Below are 26,194 nucleotides of genomic sequence, written 5' to 3' on the forward strand. Positions count from 1 at the left end.
CTCTGTGCCTACAGAAGAAGGGTGGGTTCAGCCCTGACTGACCGAAGTTGGCCAGTGATCCATGGAGACCTACATAAAACCTGAGCTGTGTCTACAGCCTGCCCCGGCGCAGGTTTTGCAGGATCCGTAGTGATATGGGGTGCCTTAGTTGCTGTGCAGAACACTTAAGAACGTGTCTGATAAGGAGGGGACAAGCACACTGCTCTAAAGGACTAGACCTCTTTGGAGTGAGTCAGTTTGGATGCCCAGAAGTACGGACACCCAAAGTCAATAGACTTTTGAAAGTCTCGTTCCCTCTGCTACCATGCTGGCCTTAGCCTGTGGCTTCTTCCTCATCTCCTCTCCCGCAGGAGAGTGGTAGGTAAGGACTGAAGCAAGCTTCACCTCTCTTCTCTAAAAAAAGATCCAGCCGCAGTAGGAGAATAAACCAGATGAGAGCAGTTCCCCTGAGTAACGGCTGCAGTGGTAGAGCTGTAAGTGAGTACGAGTCGCGCGTTGCCCACTGCTTACAGGAGGAGAAACTGCTCCGTGACCAGAGAGCCCTGAGCTGCCGAAGCTGACAGGGCGCTGCTCACGTCGGTGCGGGCAGCACCTACGCCTGAAGGCAGGCAGTGGCACGCAGCTGCCCCAGAAGGCAGGTTATCCACGGTGCGTTCATGATTTCTTTCCTCTGGGCGCTGGAGGTGTTCTGGCAGCTGGTCGTGAGGCAGATGGAGTCCCAGCTATGTGAAGCGAGTCCCTTCACAATCTCAAAGGGGTGTAATTACAGAATCACAGAATGGTCAGGGTTGGAAGGGACCTCTGTGGGTCACCCAGTCCAACCCCCCTGTTGAAGCAGGGTCACCCAGAGCAGGCTGCACAGGACCTTGTCCAGGCGGGTCTTGAATATCTCCAGAGAAGGAGACTCCACAACCTCCCTGGGCAGCCTGTTCCAGGGCTCCGTCACCCTCAGAGTGAAGAAGTTCTTCCTCATGTTCAGCTGGAACTTCCTCTGCTTCAGTTTGTGACCGTTGCCCCTTGTCCTGTCACTGGGCACCACTGAAAAGAGCTTGGGCCCATCCTCCTGACACCCACCCTTCAGATATTTGTAAGCATTTATAAGGTCCCCTCTCAGCCTCCTCCATGCATTTCCAAATACACGCAGGGATTTATTTGATTTTTAATTCTTTTTTGCAGAGGCAGTTTTCAGTGCATTTTCATTGTCGTTTTGTTTGGCTCTAGTGAAGTGACGGAGAGGAGCCTCAGCCCGTTTGCAGGCTCATTGTGCGTGGCAGTGACAGCCACTGCCCTGAAAGGTTCAGAAATGTTTCCTTTAAATTGAAAAGAGTAAGGCATAGATAAGAACATGAAATCCATTATAGTAATCATTTTTTTTCCTGACGAAAGGAGAATGTTTTATGTACAACAGCAAAGGGGGTTTTGGTGGTGGTTTTATTCTATTTCATCTTATTTTATTTTTTACTCAGTGGTGTCTGGACCCTTATCCATATGTGGAGCAGCAACGCTGCGGACAAAAGAAACCATTCTTCGAGTGAAGCAAGCCCAGGTCTTGGGACAAAATGGAGAAGGCAGGGTGTTGTTCTAGAGGCAAGCATCATGGAAAGGGTTTTTTCCCTGTTTGTGCATCCCCTCAGTATATTTGGTCTTTGTAGCTGTGACGGAACAAGGGGGAGGAGAGAAGGGGAGAGAGATTATAGCAAGTAATCATGAGAAGCATCTGTCCAGAAGTTTTTAGGTTTTGAAGTCTCCTCACTGCCCATTTAAAAGCTGATTTATAATCACAGCACCACCTTACTGTGCTGGATTATAGGCTGCTTAGCCCATGGTTTTAAACTGTGCCGGAATGGGAGCATCGTTTATAGGCCAGCAATTCCATACATGGCATAGGAAAGCTGGTAAGCAGATCTGTGTCCCCAAGTTCGTGTTCGTTTTCTCTTGGTTTCCATATGGGTACCTAACACAGACTTCTTTAAAAGAAACATGTCTTTAACCCCCAATCAAAGGTAACCGTGTTAAGTGCTGTTGGGTTTTAAGGTTAAGTAACCACAGACAGACCTCGCTGCTGTTCTGCAGCCTCGGTAGCCCTCGGGGTCTGGCACGGCCCCTGTTTGCCTTCCCGGCACATCGGTGCTCAGCAGCAGCCACCCTGATGCCCTCTGCCTTCCAGCAGTGTTAAAAGTCGGTGCTGCTGCCTTCCAGCAGTGTTAAAAGTCGGTGCTGCTGCCTTGTGAAGAGATTGGATTCTCTCCGGGCTTGACGCAAAGGCCAGCTGTGCTGTGGCTCCGGTGCTCGTGAGCACCCCACTAGACCAGCGCATGGGCAGCTCCCCTGCCTAGGGTCTGGCTTTTGATGAATCACAGAGGAGAAGGGGAAAAAAAAATAGTGTGAGGATTTCTTTTTTTGATAGAGAAAGGTTTACAAAAAAATAAATCCACCCTAATCTGTGAAGTCTTAAGAGGGGATTTAGAGAGAGAAATGTAATCATTTTTTTTTTCATTTTAATTCCTCTGTAATTAGCATTTCTTTCGCAGCGTTAGGAAAACTTCTGGTTAGTCTGATGCTGCTGTGGCTGCTGTTCGTACGAGTTGCCAAAGTCGTCGTCTTTGAATTGGTGTCCCTGAAAGAGGTTGCTAAAATATGACGTGTTGTTTAAATAGCACTTCTCTTTCACTGTTGTGGGTGGGGATGAGCAGTGCTCCTGCTATGCCCCGAGAAGTTACTCGAGCCATTTAGACTGAAATCGGAACAGCTGGACACTGGAATGGAAACGGCTGTGTACGGCAGGGAGCAGCGTTCGGCCTCTCCCCCGTGCTTCTGATCACAAAGCACTGTTCAGGTGGTTTGTGGATACATCTACTTACTTCAAGCGTTTATTTTGCTTGAGAGTTCAGCTAGTGCACCCTTCCAGGTTAGCGATGTTTCACTGGTGACTTGCAGTTTTGGGGGGAAGTTTTAGGGTAAGAAGCTGCCAGCCAAGTCCCAGGGGTGCCCGTGCTGACCGAGTGACGAATGCATAGGCAAGAGTAAAGCTGCAGAGTGAGTCGGCTCGTCGGCTCCTGACCCTTGTAGGCATATCATGGAGAACAGGGAAAAGGGAAGTCCCTGCCTGCTGCTTCTGCTGCCTCCCAGCTGCAGGCGAGGTTGGGCTTGTGCATTGACTCCGGGTACCTTTCAGTCCTGACCAACGGGGCAGGACAAAACCGATTTGCCTGGGCAGAGCTGCGGTTTCTGTGCAGCTTTTTCCTGCCTTGCTTCAGCGAAGTGATTTGCTGTTAAGTAGCCTGTGTTATTATGGTGAACCAGTGGAAGATCTGCCTTGAACCTTCTGGAGTCCGCTGTTGGGTGTGGCATGTCTCTGCACTGCTTTGGTCGCCTCCCAGTGAGTAGGATTTTACCCACAGTGCAGCCGGTCTTCATATCATCGTCACAAGTGCCATGTTCTGCCTCGTAGCCGCCCGTATTCTACCCAGAAGGTTTGCCCGTAGAAACCTGATGCCTGCAAGAACAGCAGCCTATGGGTGCTGGCCCAGCTGTTGCGTGTGGAAGCGCTTTTTCTCAGACAGAAGTGGCAGATCAGCTGTCACGAACAGAGGCAGGACAGGCAAGCCAAGTACAGGCGCGAGTGCAGCTTCTGTGTTTGTTTTTGAGAGGGCTGGGCTGCTTGGATTCATTTTTGCAGTCTCTTTTGTGTGTGTCACCTCTTAATAGAAACAAAAAAAGCAGCAGATGATCCTTTTATTGTGGTGAAACAAATTTAGTGTTTTCCAGTGCTGAAACTTTTGCGTGAGCGTGACTTTCCTCCCAGGTGTCAGATGCCTAATCTGTAAAATGGACAGGTGGTGGTTTTGTCAGGAGTGGGTCCTCTGGTGGCTTGCACTGTAGGTATGAGGTCCGCGTATACCATTCTTACGTGTATCGCAGGGCTGAGATGCTGCAGTTCTCCGTCAGATAAAGTAGTCAAGCTGAAAATGAAACAAAGCTCGAACTGTATCCCTCCTTGTGTTTAGCAGAGATAAACTACAGTGAAGTCTCAGCGCTGCTCCGTTTGGCTTCTGGCAGCAGCTTTAATTGGTAAAATGCAGATTTTTTTTTTTGATCAAGAGAGGATTATTCTTGTTATCAGTCTGGAGCATCTTATTTCAAGATGAAAAGGCTTCGCTGAATTACAGATGCCAACATTTTTACAAAGCACTTTGGCGATTGACATCTCAAAGAGAAAGTATGATTTATTAGCCTATAATGGCTAACACTGAGCGCTGGGCTAGGTCCCACTGATTTGTGAAATTGCCTAATATGAATTGCCTTTTTGTGTAATTCAAGTCCCAGGTTTTTCAAATAAACTTAGAATATAAAGTGTAGGAAACATTACATACCTGGAAAGGGAACAGGGTAATGGGGCTGTGTAGCTAAAAAGAAAGGCAAAGGGAGAAAGAAAGAGAGAGAGAAAAATAAAGAAAAGGAGTAGGGGAACGAAAAAAAAAGAAAAAGAAAGACCTACTTCTAAATCCGTCTTGGTGGTGCTTTTTTACAGTAGTTTGGTTGATATCTTGGCAGGGTAAAGATTAATAACAAGCCTTGTCGCTATCAGTACCTGCTTGTCGATACTCTGTAACAGGGCTGTCTGTTCAGCATGGAAATTATTGATTAAATAAAAATTGCTATTAGATTGTGATGTGATCCATAATCACAAACAATGGTGGACATTCCTCTTTCAGATCCCAAGCCATGCATCAAGTTTTCCCGTGCAGTAATTTATATTGTGCTGACACTCACACCCATTAGGCTTTTATCCTCTCCTACATGTGTCAAGAAAGCACTGAAAGAAAGAACAGCAGCAGCGCAGCGGCAGGTAGGAACTCACGGAATTTGCAGAGAGAAGCACAACGCAGCCTTGCTTCCAGTTAGCACCTTAACTCAGCAGTGATTTCTGCCAGATGGGGGCAACACCCCTAGAATTCGGGGTGAGGTGGAAAGCGGATGCATCCAGGGCAATCAGGTACGGTTTTGTGGGTTATTTTTAGCATCCTGGAGTGTGAAGGACAAGTGAGTTTCCTGTGTTTATTTAGCTCTGATGCTCCCTAGTTTGAGGAATCCAGGACTGGAGTGCTGCAGTTAAGACTGCATCGCTTTAGGCTGGGTTAATTAAAAAGATAGTATCTCACTGTTCTCTTCACATCACATGTGAGCACAGTACCAAATTTCTTCCTCCTCTGAGAGCTTTTGTCTAAAACTAGAGGAAACTGAGTCAAAATGTTTTCCAGAGTGTGGCCACTTCCAGGAACTGTGCCCACACAGCTTCGCTGTCCGTTCGTCTTAGAAGACTTAAACAATGTATATGTCGACACTGATCAGGCCCACCTGGCCTGGCTGCTAGGGAGAGGCATTCCTACAGCTCTGGACTGTGCGCTGTAGATTGTTTTCCCAGTTACCAGCACTAGGCAGGATTACTGAAAGAGTTTCATACATCTATAGGAGAGCTGAAAATATAGAAGCTTAATACACTGTGGGTATGTGATTTTTTTCTTGTTAGTGTAATTTTTCTTAAAGTCAATAAAATTAAGGCTTTATCCTTTGAACTCTTACCAGTGCTAGTTGTCATACGATGTGTATTTCTGTGTCTCGCTACCGTTGGGGTAGTTTTTGCATATCTTTCTTGTGCCTAAACCATTTCCAGTATTATCACAGATAATCAGGAGATCCCTACCTGCAGTATTTGACCGTTTGCCACATGACACTCGGCTTAAAGAGTGTTTAACAGTGAGCTTAGTGTACTTCATTATGCAGGGCAAATATGACATTTTCAGGCTTGGCCACTGTCATTTAAATCAAGAGACTACTTCATTTTGCAAAGCCGGAGCATGTGCCTTGCACACCTCCCTCCAGTGCAGCCACTTTCTCCGCATGGATCAGAGCCAAAGGATTACCAGCCAGGAAATTAATTGCCAAGGGGATTCCGACACTTACAGTTAGCAAAAAAGCCTGAACAAAGAAGCAGTTTTTATATCGCATTCTGTAGGCGCCAGGCTCCAGCTCGGATAGTTTTTGGATGAGGCAGAGTTAGAGAGAGACAGGACTGCCCTTTGGTTTACTCCTGCAGACTTCTGGGGCTGACTGCCGGCGCAAGTCTGTCCCATTCAGATGGTGCCACAGTGGTATCTAGGAGAAGAGATGAATCTTTGAGTTAAACCAGATTATTGAGGATTGATTTGTAGTTACGAGAAGCACCTGTAAGTTCACTGCAAGTCAGTTAGTGTGGAATGCGGGGCAGAAAAAAAGTGTCCAAGGCTCTTTTCTGAGTGCATTAGGTGATACCCCCATGTTCTGCTACGAGATCCTGCACGTTTTTCATTCTGACAGCTCAGACATCTGTAGTCTAGCTACGGCACAAGACTGTCGCTGGTATATACGAGAGAACAGACAATGTTGTCCTGTGGGAAGAGAGAGATGGAAGAAGGTATCTCCGCTGCCGCTCCCTGGAGCATCAAGGGTGACTAACTTCTAAGATGAGACAGACCTTTGCTAACCCTGACTTTGCTAGGATGTGGTTGGGATGGCCAAGCCTAGTGCAGATGCGAAAGATAAATTCTAAACGGATGTCCAGTGGATAAAAGGCGAGGGAGGTCTCAGAAGAGCAATAAACTGTTGCATGTGCTGATGCTTTTTAGAAATGTTTCTTAGAAATGTTAGGAAGGAAGTGCCCGAAATACCTTCTCCAGTTCAGTCATGATGTCATGGCTTTCACAGAATCACAGAATGTTAGGGGTTGGAAGGGACCTCTGTGGATCATCTAGTCCAACTCCCCTGCCGAAGCAGGGTCACCCAGAGCAGGCTGCACAGGACCTTGTCCAGGCGGGTCTTGAATATCTCCAGAGAAGGAGACTCCACAACCTCCCTGGGCAGCCTGTGCCAGTGCTCCGTCACCCTCAGAGGGAAGAAGTTCTTCCTCATGTTCAGACGGAACTTCCTGTGCTTCAGTTTGTGCCCGTTGCCCCTTGTCCTGTCGCTGGGCACCACTGAAAAGAGTCTGACCCCGTCCTCCTGACACCCACCCTGCAGATATTTATAGGCAATGATAAAGGTCCCCTCTCAGCCTTCTCTTCTCCAGGCTGAACAAGCCCAGCGCCCTCAGCCTCTCCTCATAGGAGAGATGCTCCAGTCCCCTCATCATCCTCGTAGCCCTCCGCTGGACTCTCTCCAGTAGCTCCTCATCTTTCTTGAATTGGGGAGCCCAGAACTGGACACAGCACTGCAGATGGGGCCTCACTGGGGCAGAGTAGAGGGGAAAGCTTTAACACACCGCTGGTTCTGTCACCCACCAGTCTTGTGTTCATTCGACCAGGGTCTCCTCTGTGATGAAACAAACGTTAAAACATGCATCATCTGGTAAAGATTTTGGTAATGATTATCACTGCCATCATTTTTCTTTGCAGTTTCTGTGAAAAGTGTTACGTGTTTTTAGGTCACTACATTCCTGACTTTCGTAGGGGGTTTTGTGCATTTCGGTGCAAGAAGTGGATCAGACGTTATCTCCTGATCAGAACTGCAGCTTTCGTAGGTCCTGTATGAGGAGACACGAAGTGCATTTATTGAAAAAGATCCTGCTCTTCAACAGTCTCTTGCTGCAGACAAAGCATTGGTGTTCTTATCACACGGTCAGTTTGGATGGATGCGTGTGGTAAGCGTAGGACTCTCTTTAAAAAAATTAAAAACACTTGCTGATAGATTTACACAGGAGGGTCCTGCTGAAGGAGTGTCTTTTCTTTCATTTTAAGTGGATCAGTGTTAGCTGTGCTGTAATCATTTAAAAAGTACTAACAGCAGAAGAAATTGCATGGTCTTACAAAACCTGGTCCGAGGTTGAACTAAGAACATGCTGGTTGTGGTCAGCACGTCGAGGGAGGGGATTCTGCCCGTTTACTCCGCTCTCGTGAGACCCCACCTGGAGTCCTGCGTCCAGCTCTGGAGCCCGCACAATAAGGACAGGGATGTGCTGGAACAGGTCCAGAGGAGGGCCACGAAGATGATCCGAAGGCTGGAGCACCTCTCCTACGAGGACAGGCTGAGGGAGTTGGGGCTGTTCAGCCTGGAGAAGAGAAGGCTGCGGGGTGACCTTTAGAGCAGCCTGCCAGGACCTGAAGGGGCCGACAGGGAGGATGGAGAGGGGCTTTTCACAAGGGTGTGCAGCGATAGGACAAGGGGGAACGGCTGTAAACTAAAAGAGGGCAGATTTAGATGAGATATTAGGAAGAAATTCTTCACCGTCAGGGTGGTGAAACACTGGCCCAGGCTGCCCAGAGAAGCTGTGGCTGCCCCCTCCCTGGCAGTGTTCAAGGCCAGGCTGGATGGAGCTCTGAGCAACCTGGTGTAGTGGAAGATGTCCCTGCTCATGGCGGGGGGGTTGGAACCGGATGATCTTTAAGGTCCCTTCCAGCCCAAACCATTCTATGATTCTAAAAGAAGTGCATCTTGTTCGGCAAGTCCTGTCTGCTTGCTTAGTGTTGCTGTCCATGTGTTTAATACACTCCAAAGGGCAGACCCCGTTTAACGTCGGACATTTACCTTGCTGTTTTGCCCCTTCAGAAGCATGGGATTTTCAGTAAAAGAAGGCAACGGTTTAATTTTTTGTAAGGGATCTAGTACTTTGCTAATACTTCTGTGTAGGTCGATGACCCATTGTACCAGTCTGGGAGTTTGGAAGACTTCAAAATCTTAGTAAAATAGTACTTTTTAGCTTTTCCTTGTTCTACCTTGCTATAGACTTTCGTAGAATTGAAGTTGGTTCATGGGGTTAAGCAGTTTGTCTCTACTAATATTAAATTATATAAAGCTGCTGTAACGTGGTTACATTTTAACTCAAAGAGCCTGTTGGTACTAATCTGATTGCAGTCTGTTTCCAAACCATGCACTGAAAGGCAGTATAAATTTTAACCAATTTTTGTCATTAAAACCATACCATTTTTATAAAACAGCTCTGGCTTTATATATTCATTTGGTGCACCGGTTGTTGGGAGATTTTGCTGAGTACTTTTTTGCTTCCATGGTTTTTTGCTCAAGGCGTCTTTACTGTTGAGCGTTGATTTCTTGGCTCCACCAGTCCGGTCTGTGTTGTGGAATGTAAAGAGTAGAAGTCTCTTCCCATTTTATTTTCTTCTGAACATGTCCTGTTTTAAAGGAAAATGTTATTACTTTGAGCGTGGTTTGAACCCACGGCTCAGTAAGTAACTACAAGAGCTGCTAAAGCCCCGCTCCTGCGGAAAGCTGAGTGCATTTGGACCCAATCGAGTTTAATGGGCTCCGGGCTGCTGAGAGAGGCCGTGCGAGCAGAACAGCTCGCCAAAACAAGATCTGCGCGTTTCGGCTGGGAGCAATGGCTGGAATTTATCAAAGCCAAACAATATGGGGGGAGAACAGTTAATTTCAGGTTTAATATATACAGCAGGTCTGATTTCCATTGAAGTCAGATGAGTTATGGTGGCAGGAAGGAGGCCGATAAATTTTTGTCTTCTGCAGCAACGTGGGAAAACATCCAAAGTATTTACTTCTACTGCCTCGTGCGTGCTGGTGTGCCTCTTACAAAATTAGGATGATGTTTTCGTTCTGCATTCTGTTTGCAAAGAAGATGAAATACCTTACTGTAATGCCTCTTTATGATGACTTCCTTCTCAAGTGTGCTGGCAGGAGTCCTCTGTGGTCCTTATTTGCCAGTGAGAAAAATCCAGAAGTAGAACATATGCTTTAAAAGTGTGTTACACTAATATCTGTACAGTGCTAAGTGCCAGGCTGTTCAGGTTTGGGGTTTTGTTTGTTTTTTTTCTTAAGGTAGGGCCTATTTTTCACGTATGTTCTTGTTAAAAGATTGTACTCAGCTGTATGTGAGTTCAGATTTGTAAAAAAGTCAGCCATTGCTCACGTTGGGTACTGCCTGTGAGGGAGTTTTAATGGGTTTTAACTTGGTTTTCCTAGAAATGCTGTAGCAGTTGCACGTAAAATCAATTTTTACCCCTAAATGCAAAGATCATGAAGCAGAAAATTTTGAAGTTGAGCCTCAGGTGGTTTTCTCGCCTTCCAGATTCAGTCACTCCTAAAAGGTATCAGACAGTGCATTTTCTAGGCAACATTCACTGGTAATCTCAGACCTAGTGAAGGGCAGATGTTTGGTTTGATGCCAGTCTTTACCCTCTGCTTCATCCATCTGTAGGAAAAATTCTGTCCTCCTTTGTGCACTACCGCCTTGACTAGGTGGAGAGAGGAATGCGTAACAGACTTGCGGGGAATGTGGTGCTCTTTGCCATAAGGATCTCCTCTCTTGTGAGCTTGTGACAGGACCGAGCATTGCACCTCCTCGCAGCCATGCAGTAGAGCTGTTTCCCGGAGGCAGGAACCCTTCCTGCATCTCAAGCTGTAGCACTCCTGCCTGCAGCCAGCTCTCGGAAAGCCTCTGGGGGGAGCTTGCATGCAGGTGTGACTGAGAAAGAAGGAAGGAAAGCAGGCAGAACGCGCTGAGGATCATCAGTTCAGGGCTAGGGTAGAGGATCTGGGAGAAGACCACCTTTTAAAATCGTAAAGGCCAATGTCACAGTTTCATCACTTAGTCAGCAGTGGGTCTTAAACCCTTCAGCAAGCAGCCTTTGTTCAGTCTCTTCTTCCAGCCCTGGCCTTTTGAGCCAAGTTTGAATTCTCCATCGCTGGTGCACGCTTTGCCTGGCTTCTTTCTGCCTCTGCTTTTCTCCTTGCTGGTCTGTCTTGGGTCTCTTGGTTTACACTGCTGGCACCGTGAATTTTTCTCACATGACCTTTACACAAAAGACAGGTAAAATGTGGGTGTAATTTGGGGACCTAAATATGAAGAGCATAAAGAGCACAAACTAAAAGTGAGCCAAACATGGATATGTAGAGATTATTTTTCTGAAAGTGGTTTCTGTGCATTGCTGAAGTCTTGGTGAAGGTGGAAGTTGTAATGGGGTTCTACCTGTCAGGCTGCCTTTTCCAAAAGGGATTACCCTCCAGCAAAAAGCTTTCTTGCTGTTAGTGTAGCAGTTACATGGTCAGCACAGCTCTCAACCTGTGCATCCAAGCACGGAGAAAGATGCCAGAGCGGGTGGAAGTTGGAGGAGCTTCCTAGCATCTATGCGGTGTTGTGGAGTGTGTAATACCATGGCAGGAGTCGTGCACGGGAGTGCGCTGCGGCGGAGGCAACCGGGAGGGCAGCCAGCGCCGGGAAGGCGTGCAGACGGCAGGCGGGTAGGACAAGGTGGTTGGGAGAAATGCCAGGAACGGCCAGCTTGCAGTTGGCCCCTTCTGCTCTTTCAGCAGCAGTGGCGGGGCACTTCTTCGCTACGGGCTCCTTCATCCCAGTGCCCCAAGAACTTAGTCATCTCATCGTCACCTTGTTGCATCTTTCCCTGCCTCAGCAGCTCTCAGGAGAGCAGGGCATACCCTTGGAGGGCAGAGACATAACCAAAACATTCCCGTTTGAGAACAGTTGACTGGAGTACCTCATTCGTGGTTTCCACTTTCGGTTCCTTCACTTCTCTGCTGCAGCTCCCTCACACAAATGCAGTTAGCCCTGTCCTTAGGCAGGTGGCAGATTCAGGTGGCTGAAGAGAGAGGTGGAGCTGGTTTTTTTTTTCTGGTAACATCACAAAGTATGGAAGCTGTGATACCTTGCTTGAACTAAGGCAAATGCAATACAGAGCATTGGTGCTGGAGGAACTGGCAAAGCCCAATTATCACAGCAGCACACATTGAAAAATTATTTCCATACATTTAGAAAAAAAAAAAAGAGTAAAGAAAACTGGAATTCCTGTAACATATCAGCTTCACCTGTTAACCTCCCAGCCAGTAATACAAGAATGCAGCCTGCAAGAAAGAGATGACACTTGCCTTTAGACAGAGCTATGGAAGCAAACATGAGAGAAGAAACGACATCTTTCCTACAGCTGCAAAAGTGGAATGATTAATGTCCACAACATTTATGTTGATGTTCTGGCAGGATCTCATTTACTAAATTTTCAGATTTTGGAAATAAAGATGCAGTTTCTGCCCGTTGCTTTATAGCTGCATGCCCTTACACAGGAAATCAAGGGAGAGCTGTAAAACATTGCCCTGGATCGAGCTGCATTTTGCTGCGAACAGGCTTAACTGTATTGTGTATGTGAATATATGTATATTAAATGAAACAAGAACAAGATGTGATCTTATTGGGAAAGAATCCTTGCAATATCCCGTAAGTTCCATTCCCTTCACAGAATATCCCAAAGCCCACCAAAAAGCTGTCCAAAACCTGGAAACGTCAATACAGGCTGAGGGAGCTGGTTCCCAGCCTGATGAGCAAGCTGTGTTTGCCCTGTTGGTATTATATCATATCCATACTGTATAACTACTATATCAGAGATTAAAAGAAGGTCATGCTGTATTATGAACCGCTGTCTTTATTTTTAGGATTAGATAACTTTGCTCTTTTTTTCCTCCCACTGATTCTCTTTATGTCCTAAGGGCAGATCCTTTCTCTTGGGTCAGGAATGTAATAAGGCAGGTTTTCCTCTCTCCAGGATATTGTGTCTGTCTCACTGTGTTTAAATTGCCACAGAAAGCTCTTCTGAGCAAAATACAGTATTTTCTTTGTACAAGAGCCAACGATTGACGTATCCTTGGGGACTTCTCTGTCTTTAGCATTTAAACATACAAGTTGGATATGTTTAACCTATTGATAGGCAACGAATACAACTACAGAATTTATTGCAAGAGAACAAAAGGAGAAGCAGAAAGAAAACATCCTTTTTTTAACTTGGGGATTGAGAATTTTTATTGCTGTTGTTAGAGCAGAGAGATGAAAAAAATAATCAGACATATTTTCAGCTGAAACAGGGAGGTGAGACAAAAACAGTCCTGCTGGGTTGTCCCCTTTGAATTAGCGTGTGCCTGTTTATTAGTAATACAGTCTCATGTTTAGAGAACAAGACTTCTCCAAGCCCATACGTAAAAGATTATCTGATTCGCCTTGACTTGCTGAAGCAGCGTTTGGGGCAAAAAGATGCCTCCTGCTCAGGCTTGTAGTAAACTCAACAAAATGCAAATGTTTGTTAATTATTACTAGTTTGACTGCTCTCGGTCTTTGTGCATTCCTCGCTTCCGAACTCGTATGCTCCATGAGGCAAGAACAGTCTCTTTCCATGTGTTGCACTGTCCCCAGATCTTTAATACATTTTAAAATACAGCTGTGAACTCGGTCTTCTCCCAGTGGCAGCTGTGCTGGCCCAAGACAGCTGTTGACCCCAACTGTTTGTTGCGACATCTTTGACGTTCCCCTCGGTCTGCCCTTTACACGGGAACGCTCGCTCAGACGATGGAGTCAAACCAGCCAGATTTACCCAAGCCCTTCGGGCCGAGGAAGGTGAATAAGCAGTTTATGAGCTGCTGAGGCAGTGATGTTGGAAGCACAGCAACATCTTGCTAAGAAAAGGTGATGAGCTGTTATGGGGCAGAACCACGCAGTGTCTCAGCGCAGCCGGAATGTGATGTGATCCCCCACACCTGCCACTTTTCTCCTTTCTTTCTGCTTCCATCCTCTCTTCCAATCATTGGCTTCCATACTGCCCTTCTCCCGTGCCCGGCATCCCCGTCCATCTACTTCCGTGGGCTGTCTCAAGTTATAAATCATCATTATTTTCAAGTTGACTTGGGCTTCTAATTTTGATCCCTCACTTTCTTGATTAACTGCTATTGCCAGTTCTCAAGGGACAGAGATGGGAATCCAGAATGGCACAGTAATAAATGAGCTTCAAGCATGAATTCAGCTGGAATGCTGCCTGAGGTCTCATTTTTTTCTTATAATTAAGTATTAACAGTTATGTACACATAGTTTATATATTAAGTTTGTAAAATAGTGTAAGTTATATTTCCTGTTTTCCATATATTTCACTCCGTTGTGTAATAACCGTCTTTTTGACTGAAACTTTCTTTATTTGGTGATTTGATTTGAGTAAAACCTTTTTAGTCACACTGTAGTTATAAACATTTGCAGTACTGATCTTTTTATACTGTTAAAAAAGTCACACTCCTCTCTCTCACATGTAACCCAGAAATATCTGATTACTGAAATGTGGTACGTCGCTAGTCCTCATTTAGGTTTACAATCGTGACCAAGCCTAGGGGGAGCGGGGGGCTTCATTTTTTAACAGTGGAAAACTTTGAAAATTAAGTATTGAGGTTGAATGACGAGATGAAACACTGCAGGGTGAGGAGTGCAGTGTGCAGACGGAGTATTTAGTCCATTCATTATACACAGAGGAAATTGCTGTGCAGTGCTTGTAAGATCCAGCTGATTTGAACTGTGGGTATTCCATTTCAGCAAAGGTGTCAAGACTGTCGAGGCACTGACCGGCTTTGGGCCAGATCAGTGGATTGCATAAATTGTCATGCTGCTAATCAGCATTAGCAGAGATCTGTGACAAGAGCATTTCTTAAATCTTCCATAAAGTATGCAAGACAGACGCAAGAACTCTAATAGAATAACAAGAAATGCATCCAGAGGAAAGGAAGCAGGAGTGGAGATCGTTAGCTGAGCCTCTCCACAGGCATGTGCCTATGCAGAAGTGCAGAGTTCTTCGCGTATAGCTATAGCTTTGACTTGGCTTTAAGAACTGCAAGCAGCTTAAGCATTTATGCCACCATAAAGGTTTAAAGCAGCTTAAGTCCTTCTTCCGTCTCAGGAACTAAAAATGGCTTAAGTACTTATGCCACCCTAAGGACACGAGGTCAAACTCTTGACTTGTGCAGCAGGGAGGAGACGCTCGTCTCTTGCGGTTGTGCAGCCTGGTTGTGCCTGCAAATGATCTTTAGCAGGGAAAGGGCTGAAGGGATCCATACCTATTTTCCAACAGATAAGAGGAAAATAAAATGCATTCATTGTTCTTACAGAGAGTCACAGAGGTTAGGGGGAGACTCGATTGCAGTGATTGGAATGTGTCCGAAAAGTCTGCTGGGGATTTCACTCCACAGAGATGCAGGCTTTTTCCCTCCTTACAATGGGATTTTTGTTGTTCCAGGATATTTCCTGCCTCACCAGGACCTCCTTTATATCTACTTTACAAAGCTTTTGTCTGTCCATCTTGCTGTGGATCACGGAGTTAATCTTTATCGAGATGTTAATGAGATGGTAGGGAGGCCTGCCTGATGTCATCTCTTAGTTGCCTGACTACCTAAAATGGTAGTGAGGAGCAGTGGTGAGCCATGGGTTGCACCCCTGGGGAGCAGGCACGCATGGGTACTTGCCGAAGTGCTGACCTGTCACTTTTCTGAATGCTGATACTCGTTTTACTATCACTGAGATATCTCAGGAAGCTGTGTGAGTCAAGAACCTCAAAAGTATGCACACCACTCATGACCAAGTGACTACTTTCAGTGGGAACCAGAGACCTAAATACTTCTGGGCTTTAGCTTTACTGGGCCTTCAGTCTCCACCTCTGCTGTGGCCATAGTAGATGCTATTTCACGAGGTTTGTTGTTAGGAGAGGTACGTTCACAAGCTGTGAGTTACCCAGATGCTTTGGTGATGGTCTCAAGTCCAAAGCAAAGGAGAAAGCTATACTTACACCTAAGCAAGGAAAAGGAATTTTAATTCTGTTAGGCCAAATGTGGCGAGCTGTGGTGTACTTCACACTGTTAAGGTTGAGAAGGTGAAGTCATACTAGAGCAGGTGAAGAGAAGGGCCAGTAGGACCCCTGAGGTGGGATGCACTGACCCAGTCCTAGGAGGGGCAGTGAGGAACCTGGGACAATATGGCAGGCAGGACACAGGGACATCCACACCTCCAGCCAAAGCAGGGTAGCATTAGGATTGAGGACTTGATCATCCTAGAGAAGGCCAGAAGGAACCAGTTTATTTAATCCAGCAAATGAAGGCTGAGAGGGTTATCTGTCAGTTAGTTGGGGCAGGGAAGGGAGAGAAATAAACACTGTGCAGGGAAGCAGAGCTGTTTAAGCTAAAGAATACTGCTGGCACAAGAACAAATGAGTATAAATCAGCCGTGAATAAATCGAAGCTAGAAATTAGTTGCTAACCAGCAGAGAAGTGGGTTCCTAGAAGAGCCATCTGCTGGGAGCAGAGGGAGCAGATCACCAAAGTACTTAGCAGATGAAGCTTGCTCCATTCGTGATCTGGACTATGTGCAGCGGGGTTGCCACAGCGAGGGATGGGCCTGATGATCAGGAGCCCCCCCTCCTGTTTCTAACCGTGTGAGGCCTTAAGGACAATTCTACATCCCCCACGCGAAAACACGTCAGTAAGAGTGCTCCCTGCAGGACTTACAGGTCAGGGGCAACTTACTCCCCTTCCAGACCAGCCTGAGAGCTCTCCGGTCTGTTACTGCCGGACACCATCTCTGCACGTGTCCTCTCTGCAGCCCCTGGGCCCCGCGACTCCCTCATGCAGCTGCGGGATGGGCTGTGTTTCGCAGCCGTTCCACTGCAGTGCCTCTTCGCTGTTAGCTCTGTGTCCTACGCAGCAAATGCCGTGGCTCTGCTGGGTGGGGGGACTTTATGTACAGCCAAGAGGCAGATTTGTACCAGGAGATGGCTTAAATGCTGCTTCTGCTTGATGTCAGTAGTGAGGTTTAGTGAGAAGTTATTTGGCACCTCCTTTTTTAATTTTTAAAATGCAGGGAAAGAACTGAGAAGATAAAAGTCTAAAATTGTCATTGTATAATTGAAATTAAATGAAATTTTGGCCATAGTGATACGCCTTCCACTGTGCCGCTGACTTACCACGTTATACCAGTACAGCATGGTCTCTTCCCAGTTTTCTCCTGGCGTATGCTAGGGTAGTTTGTCTAGGCTAGAAAGCAGGATCAGGAGATGTTCCAAAAGTTTTCTGCGTTATCCACCCAATAACACTTTGCTTTCAGATGCAATCTCAATTGCAGGTGACAATCGTTCTTTTTCTGGTGTTCCTACCTCATTCCACTGCTATGAAGGGGCTTTCCTCCTGCAGTTTGACTACAGCAAGAGCACATTTGGCCTCTGGGTATGTATTGAATAGCTAAGAGGTACCAAGCAGTCGGGTAGGATATGCTTAGATCCTCCTTTTCTTCTAAAAACCACATGGAGGAGGGAAATGGAACACTAAGATCATTGCAGACCCTGCCTCCGGTGTTGCCTCACATCATCTCACATCTTGTTGCTACAAGATGGAGTTGCGCATATGGCGTGCATTGATTATATGAGAACGTGTATGCTTTAAGGTGTAGCCTTTTTAAATAGTGTTTCTTACCGGGTAAGCATTTATGCTTCCAGGACACTGCAGGTGGTGCTTCCCTTTACCTGTTTTCGGAGCTTCTGCAGCAGAGATGACAGACCAACTTCAGCCTTGATTTCAATGAATTTGGTGGCGTTTTCGCTCTGGAAGTGAAATCCGCCTCAGAGCTCCTCCTTCAAAGCCAGAGCATTCTGAGACCAAAATCAGTATTTGGGTCCGCTCCCTCTGTTCATTTTAGGGTATTTTGGAGCCAAATGATAATAGCAACATTTTTTAAAGAAAGAAAAACAAGCCAGGACAGACTGAGGTTTGGTAATGAGCATTGAAGTGGCATGAAAGTGACTGGTGTTCTGCAAATGACCCCTGTTTAGCAGCTTTTTGGAGCTGTGTGCAATGGGAGATAGCTAGCAGAATTCCGGTTTTTAATGGGGGCTTTTTTTTCAGGTCAGAAATTCTTAATAATACAGAGCTGGTGCTTCAGAGCCTTACGTTAGCAAACCTTACACTAGGGAGTAATATCATGGGCTTTCATGCGCCTATTTACTCTAATAAGGATTACCAATGTAAGTAAAACTTGCAGGTCTGGGCCTACAAAATTAAAAGAAAACCCTTTTCACAGCCTGAAACTGCATCAAAATTCAATTTCCCCAGGAAAAAAAAAATCCTTCTGATCTAGTCCCTGGAATGTGACATTTCATGGGTGTAATAAGGTTACAAACAGATTATAAATTGAAACCCTATAAATCCTTATTGTACTGTACCAAAGCTTCTGCTTTGCATAATACTCTTATTCCTGACTGTTCTTTGTTTTACAAGCTCAAAACTATTCATTCCCTCTCATAATAGAGACCAGGGAGCCAAAAACACCGTGCAAAATCCAAAGGTAATTATCTGAGTCAAAGGACCTGAATGCCAGAGTTCACAAACTTCTGAACTTCTCTTAAGTGCCGTTGTTTGCGCAGCGAGCCCTCCCTCTTCCTTTAAACATGTTGTAAGCGTGGCACGTTGTTTCTGCCAAATGAGAACGATACAAAATCCCAGCGCAGATTCAGTTCCTGGTTTGTATTTGTGTATTGCTGCCTACGTGTCCATAGCAGATGACTGATCAGTGTTCAAATCAGAGCCTGAGCAAGTGAATCTGGTCCGGCGTGGTCAGGGTTACAAACGCTGTGGATCTCCTCACCTGAGAGCTCTGCTGGTTTCTCCTGCTGGCCTCTTTCTCAGGCTGATTTAGTGTCTAGCAAGTGTCTTCTTCCAGACCAGCCTTCCAGTAGTTGGGCACATTTATAGGTCTGCTAAAATATTACCCGTCTGCAAACAGCAATTGAGCAGCTCACTTGACAGCTAAAGAAATTAGCCAGATTAGCAGGTGATGTCATGGGCTTGTTTCTTCCAGGTTTTGCCTGAAGGTGAGGATCCTCAGAGGGGTTGAATGAGAATGAGATGGCTTTGCAGGTGAGCTCTCAGAGGCCACTTGGAGCATCAGAGCAATGAGGGAGGACAGTGCAAAGAAGTGCTTGATTGTAGAAAGAGCAGAGGGAGTAGGAAAGGAGTGTCAGGGTAAGAGAGCAGGGCAGACGAGTGTGGAGGGACACAGTTGTGCAGTGACCTGAGGGTGATCTCAAGACACTTGACAGGTGAGCCAGTGGAGCAACATAGGGAGGCGAATGATCAAGTCGCCATCCTGGGCAAGCTTTGTCAGCTGCTGCAGCGAGCCTGGGCTGGGGAGGGAGTGAGGAAGGGAGCTTTACACCCCTGAGAAAGGCCAGTTTTAGAGGATGCTCACGCTGATAAAGGCTACAGGTCTGGAGCAAGGAACAAGCTCATTTGCAGGGACAAAGAGAAACAGTGTCCTATGGAGAGGTTCTCAGAAAGACCATCCATGGTGCCTGAGTGTCCACGCAGCGGGAAGTAGAGGGAGGTGCTGCTGTGCACTGATTGAACCAGCCTTAAAGTTTCTGCATCAAATGGAAAGCCTGTGTCATGCACTCAATTTTTGTTCGTTTCCCTCTTGGTCGTGTAGGTTTAACCAAATAACTCACAGTCTGTAGTGTTTACAGAAAGATTTGGCCAAGAATTATTTTAATGCATTGAGTTTCGTCCCGTTACTTTTCTCTTTTGGGAGAGAAGAGGGCACCTGAAGCTCATTGTACTCTTCTGATGTCATTTCACAGCGCAGGGCACTTTTGGTACAGGCGTGTGTAGTACGAATGGGCTAGAGGTCTGCACTTGAAACAGAAACTCCTGCAGATTACACGTTGTACATTGTCCAGCACATCTGCTCTGTTCCTGCGCTCTGCGCCCCATCACAACTTTTCAGAAATGGCAATAAAGCTTCAGAAAGAGAAAAAGAGCAGTCATCTTTTATAGGCAATGCACATCTGTTTGCCATGGCAATGCCGCGGGATTGTGAACAGAAGTGATTTTATTTGGTTTTCTCATTGTTTTCAGGACTTTAGAAAAGATCGAGATTATCTTCTTTGTGTTCCAGTATAAACTACTGAGTTTCCGTACGGCTGGCTTTCTGCGTGAGCTACTTACGGAGCAGATACAGATTTCATCGCTGTACTGCAGTCAGATACAAACTCTGGAAGGAGATGGTCCCGTACCTTAATGGAAATAATGGCATTTGCTGAGAAATGCAGCCATCTAGTGGCACAGCTAGCAAGCTGTGGTAGAAAGCACAGCGAACGGCGAAGTCTCCGAGGCAGGCGTTCTGCGAGAGGCCGGGAGGCTGAGTCAGGTAGCTCTGGCTGAAACCCCAGTCTTCATCAACCTTGGAGAGTCCAGGTGTAGGTGCTTTTGTTGTTTTCTGAAGCTGTGCAAAATAATTTCAAACAGTTACACCTGGAACAAAACAAACCAATCTTGAGGCTGGCCCTGATTCATCTGCCCGTTTCTGCTCAGAAACGCAATCAGCAAGAATTAAATCCGTATTTAAATGCTCTGCTGAACTGGATCTTAGAGAGGGCGGCAGAGCAAGCTACTTTTCTGGAACAGTAAGAGGTAGACAGCCCTGGCCTGTCTCTGGATGCACTCATGCAGATGACACTGACCACAGCAAGACACGGGCGTGCAAGTCAACAGGCCTGGGGCACGTGTCGCTCCTGGAGACTTCCAGGCAGAGCCGTACTTGGCAGGCAAAAGCTGACTTGACGGACACTTCTGTGCTCAGAGTTTTTAGTTACTGTAGTGGGTAGAGTTTTGTTTCTGCCGCCACAGCAGGTACACCAGCCCAATCCATTTACTGAAAGAAAACAGGGTGAGTTAAAAGTTTTGGTGGAAATGTGGTTTGGCAGTTCTGTTGATTTTTCAGGCTGGAGGATGTGTTTTTAAAGGCCTGGTTTTGTCAACTGTGTTTGTGTTGAGTGGCACTGAAGTAAGGCTTCCCCGATCCGGGAAAGCGTTAACCAATGTGGACCGCACAAGTGGTGCCGTGCAGGAGCTTATCCAGGATCCATTCAGCAGCCATATCCCCAAGACCTGATCCGAAGCCTGCTGACGTCAGTAGAAACAAATTCATGGCCCTTAGTGGACTTCCAGTGAACTCTCTAATTTGAGCCCCGTTATGGCTTTGGAGCAGAGACAATCTTCTCGCTCTTTTAGTACCGCAGGATCCCGGTTCACACCTGGGCCTCCGGTGCCGTTCCAGTGCAAAGTTACCATAAGGCTGATGACGATGTTACGCTTCTGTTAAGCTGTAATCTCTCTTCTACTCCAACAGCACATAAACAATGACCATATACACGGTGAGAAGAAGGAGTTCGTGTGCCGGTGGCTGGACTGTTCCCGGGAGCAGAAACCCTTCAAAGCCCAGTATATGCTGGTGGTCCACATGAGGAGACATACAGGGGAAAAGCCACACAAATGCACTGTGAGTAAAGGGGGCTGAGCTCCGGGCTCGGAGGGGGGAGCTGGGGCTGGGCAGGGAACAGAGCGGCGCAGGAGCTGCGTTCCCTGATCTCTCGTCTGTCAGATATTTGTTGGAGAAGAGGCTGTGGTGTCTGCTTCGTTACCCAGCTCATCCAGACGACAAGAGCTTTAGGAGAGGGGATTCACTGTGTAATTTCGCCCTCTTCCTCAAGTTTAAAGTGCAGAGAAGCCCCAAAAGGCATTATTAAACAGGGCTCAGTTTGCTTATTTATTTAAAAGCACTTTCTCTTACAGAGCTACATCTGGGTATTATTGCTGGCCACCAGCCTCCTAAAGACTTTGCAATGGATTTCTGCCTTAGACGAAGTACACAAATACTGTGCTCTCCTTAAGAGAAGGTGTAAATGCTGGAAGCATTTTAACTGTGATGGGGTTTGCCTGGGTAAAATTAAAATCCAACAAATCAAAAGAAAATTACATTGGGCAAGGTTATAAAGGCTTGGAAAGCTTCTAAACTTTTATAGGTCAGCTTCTACCATTTCCTTCTAGTCCAAAGATGAAGATTAATCCAGACTTACTTCTTTGTCTGCAGTTTGAAGGTTGTACAAAGGCCTACTCCAGACTAGAAAACTTGAAAACGCACTTGAGATCTCACACTGGAGAGAAACCTTATGTGTGCGAACACGAAGGCTGCAACAAAGCTTTCTCCAACGCGTCTGACAGGGCCAAGCACCAAAACAGGACTCACTCCAATGAGGTAAGCAAGCACAGGTTGAAAAAAATAGTAAAATCCAGGGTCGAACAGACTTACAATGTGATCGTAACAATTTATTGCGGAGGACAGGCACAGAAGCCCTCAGCAGTCTGAAGAGGGTGAGTTCTAGACGGTCCTCACGAGCACAGCCCTTCCAGCGCCATACGAGCCTGAAGAGGCTGTGGGTCGCTCTATCAAGCGTGAGGTTTGAAGGAGGGGTCTAATGGAAACGTGGCGGGGAAGCATCCGGGCGCTGGGGAACCGGGGTTGCCCCACCAGTTCCGAGCTACGCCTTCTCCTCCTTCTTCTGCGGGCTGTTGCACTCTTTCTCTCCGCCCCGAACAGGCCTCGTGGGGCAGGGATGCCGTGGAGGGAATTTGGTCTTGCTCCAGCAAACTAGCTGTGGCAGTCCCAGCCGTCTCACGAACTCTCCACATGTAACACCTCTGTTGCTGCGTGTTTCGTGTTACTGCGGCCCCCTCCTTCAGGAATCGCACTGTCTTGGTGCCTTGTCCCTGTTTTATTGCCCCATTTCAGGTTACACAGGGAGTCACATCACGCCAATCTCATATCTTGGCGCCCAGTTACTCCTCCTTGACCTGTCCCTGTTCTTCTTCACCTTTAGCCTAAACCTGGAAGTACTGGAAGGGCAGGACATGCCTGCGCGGTGACTGTGTGGTGTGGAAACCGTAGCAGCTATATCCATTTCCACAAGGCTTGTACCCTTCTCTAGCTGTCTGTCAGGTCTGTTGCAGACGCTCACTAGGGCTGGCAGACCCTCCTGGGGACGTTCATCTACTTCAGTCCCCTGGTCCCTGCAGCACCTCTTGAGTCACAAGGGAGGCAGAGCACGTTGGACATCTCTGAGTTTGCCCTGTCCCTGCAGTGCGTGCTCTCAGCAGCCCAGCTAACTGCTGCGCTGAAGGCCAGCAGCAACTTTGTGAATTGTCACTAAGGTAGAAGGGAGTTCACGAAGTCTCACCAATAGCTGACTGAGCTTTTTTTTCACTCACTGTCGAAATCAATCTGTTTGTTGCCTAGTTGATGAGTAAGATCCTCTCAAACTTAAAGACATGACCCATCTTGCCCGTGCTTTAAGATCAGGATTTCATGTCTGACAGTAGGTCACCAAGAAGAATTTTCTGCTATGCGTCATGTCAGTTAGGTGCAGCAGCAGGGGCAAATAAAAAATTCCCTTCACCATTATTTCACAGTGAAACAGGCTGATATTCTTGGGCAGTGTATACTGATGGAGTGCCATGAATATTGTGGGAAACGCAGACCTAATTCAGCACTTCCTCACAGTGCCATTTTGGTTGGAAGCAGGTAACCTATAGGCAGATTTAAAAGCAGCCGACAAAGCTTGATGCAGATGCCTTACCCATGTAAAAGAGAGCTAACTGACTCGTACTTCCATAGTATCTTGGGAAACCCTGCCTCAGGAGCTCAGCATCAGCTTTAAATTGCTCATGATTGATGTTTTTGCTCCTGTTCAACTCAATGGGAGTTTTTGATGTCAGTGGAAGCGGGCTGAGGCCTTAGATAGCCATGGAGAAGCTACGTGTGTCAGAGGCTCCACAGTGCCGCGTGTAAACAGGCAGAGAACCCCTTGGAGGAACTCTGAATGATGGTCTTTTCTTGTTTTCTTGAGGGCTAGTATAAATAAGGCTTCAAAATTGTAGTTTCTTGGAAACAATTCAGTAATAAAAGCGAATGATACTTTTTCTGAAGCAATTAAAGTGTTCAGGAAGGGCTCAGCTCTTCTTTTGAATCCTTTCATAATGCAAGAACAAAGTCATTGTTCGATTATAAGACAGTAGATTTACTTTATTCTGTGTTGCTTAGTGAAGTAGAGAAATTCACAGGCAAAGGAAGCTTGTTTTAAAAGAATGAGTGATTAGTTAAGCCAGTAGCACTAATGGTACTAGAGCATACCTTGCTGCAACGTGAAAATTCTTATGGTACTGTAGCCTGTGCTTTGACATTATCCTGATGATCTGAAGGAGCCAGGGAAAAAAACCCTTCCTCGGATGATCCTGCCTGAACAAGTGTCCCAACATGTTTCGAAGGGGATTGTTTGCCTCTGAATGTCAAGGAGTAAGTACAGGGCATACCAGAAACGGTATCAGACTGCTGAGGGCTATGAACAGGATAGAAAATTTGGCCAGTCTTCATCAATTGCCATAGCTCTTTTGGCTCTTCTGCTATGATAAGTGAAAGCCATGCCAGTTCTCATGATGAGAGCCTCTGCCCTCTGTAAAATATGCAGCATTAACAGGTACCTTTAAAACCAAGGGGAGTTAATAGGTTTGACTAGGTGCAGTCTCTGCAGAGACCATAAATTAGATAACAAATTCACTGTGAAAGCGTATAACCGTAATGCCAGCTGTGCTCCAAGGAGCTATTCAGGAGTCCCACGTGGAGTTAAATCTGATTTAAGTGTTTTTCCTGTCTTGGCAGAAACCATATGTTTGCAAGATACCGGGCTGCACAAAGCGCTACACAGACCCCAGCTCTCTCCGGAAACATGTGAAGACCGTGCACGGCCCGGAGGCGCATGTCACCAAGAAGCAGCGGGGAGATATCCACCCGAGGCCTCCGCCACCGAGAGACCCAGGCAGCCACTCTCAGACCCGGTCACCAGGCCATCAGACTCAGGGTGCAATTGGTGAGCAGAAGGACCTCAGCAACTCTACCTCAAAGCGTGAAGAATGCCTCCAAGTGAAAGCAGTCAAGTCGGAAAAACCAATGGTATGCAATACTCCCTGCCGCTCCCTTGGTCCTTTTTCTGCTTGCAACTGGTTAATAATCCCCTTATGAAACACTCAGGCCCATAAACTCTATCTCACAAGGTTAGGTTTTGTGAGGTCTTCTTTTTCGTTTACATTGCAAAATGTTTTTAAAGCCTAAGAAAGAGCAAATAAAAAGATGACATCTAGTCTGTGTGATATGCAGTAAGTGCAGTGTTGGCAACTCTCGCAATAATTGTTTCCCTTAAAGCTGCATCTTTTGGAATCAGCATATTATGAGAAAAATCACAGCTTTCATTTTTAAAAAGACATTTTTTTTCCACTCTCCTGTTTACAGAAAAAAGTTAATGTGAATCCTGCAGGCTCAAAACGAGTGCGAAAAAACCCAAGTCCAAAAGACTAAAATGGTGATATTGATGATGATAATTTCTGGAGAACCCGGGGAAGCGATCAGATTTTAGGGGCTTGAGGTTGTCGGGTCATGAATCGAACTGAAGCAGGATACATTGACTTTCTTAAACATCAGGAGGAGATCTTTTGATAACACTTGATCTCTGTTGTGATATGACCTCTTATGTTAATCTCATAATTTAACTTGACCAAGTTAGCCTAATTCCAATTTAACTAAATTGAGCTGAATTAGCCATCTCTGCAGGTCTTTTCACTGGTTAACCTTAATGTATTGCAATAAACCCAGTGTCGCCTTGCATGCTCAAAGGACCTTATTTCATTTTTTGACATGCTATTTTAAATAAAGAAGTTCTTCCATTGGCCTGCGTTTCCTGTGCCATCCATCCTCTCCACAGGGTTAAAACTAGCAAAGGCAGTCACTCCAGCCTCTTCCACATCTGGGTCTACAGTTCATCTGGCTCCAGCCCTTGGGGACTGCAAATTGGAGCCCTCTAAGTTCTGCTCACGTTGTTAGTCATGCTGCAATTCAAAATGTTTACTCATTGAAATACAAGTTACTGCTATATCGCACCTAAGGCTTATGCCCAAACTGTGGAGTATTAATCCTGAATTCAGAAACTTCCAAGGGCCCAGAGTTAACTCCCACTGAAGTCTAAAGGAGATCCTCTGCTGTCTTTGGTGATTACGAAGCAACAAAACCCATTCCTCTCTTGCTTAGCTAGGCATATCTTTAGCATTACTGAGGCATGTTGAGCATAGGCAGTCTTAACATGAATAAAATTTGCAGGAGAGGGGTATTAATGGTGATTGTTTACATAGATATAAATATTTCTCACTGAAAAATATCTTCTAAAAACAATTCTGTAATTCCTGCTTTTCATTGCTTGTATGAATGAAGATTTATTTTCTGTTTTTCAACTAATCCAATGTCTTTTCTGTCTAATGCTCTTAAATGTCTTGTTCTAACTTCCTAAGGACAGTGGGTAATAAGGTGAGGGCATTTTAACTTTTCTGCTGTTTTTCTTATTGCAACATTATTTATGTCTTTATTTCAGCCTTCTGCTTGTTGTCCAGTCATTCCTTTATTTAGTAATGTGCAATCCATCAAAGTCATTCCCAAATGTAATGTGCTGTGAGCATTTTGCAACACTCG

At 46.1% G+C, this 26,194-nt stretch overlaps 1 protein-coding gene across 2 annotated transcripts in view; it reads left to right on the forward strand.

Moving 5' to 3' along the window:
- The window catches only part of GLI3 (GLI family zinc finger 3), a 196,191-nt gene that overhangs the window by 164,578 nt on the left and 5,419 nt on the right, over positions 1-26,194 (forward strand). For both annotated transcript variants that reach the window (XM_075418582.1, XM_009943066.2), the window contains exons 10-12: positions 20,978-21,127; positions 21,719-21,883; positions 24,341-24,631. In XM_075418582.1, the coding sequence (XP_075274697.1) occupies positions 20,978-21,127; positions 21,719-21,883; positions 24,341-24,631 (606 nt within the window). The remainder of the gene's footprint in view (positions 1-20,977; positions 21,128-21,718; positions 21,884-24,340; positions 24,632-26,194) is intronic.

The sequence above is a fragment of the Opisthocomus hoazin genome, chromosome 4 (assembly GCF_030867145.1).
Source record: "Opisthocomus hoazin isolate bOpiHoa1 chromosome 4, bOpiHoa1.hap1, whole genome shotgun sequence".
Taxonomy (NCBI): Eukaryota; Metazoa; Chordata; class Aves; order Opisthocomiformes; family Opisthocomidae; genus Opisthocomus; species Opisthocomus hoazin.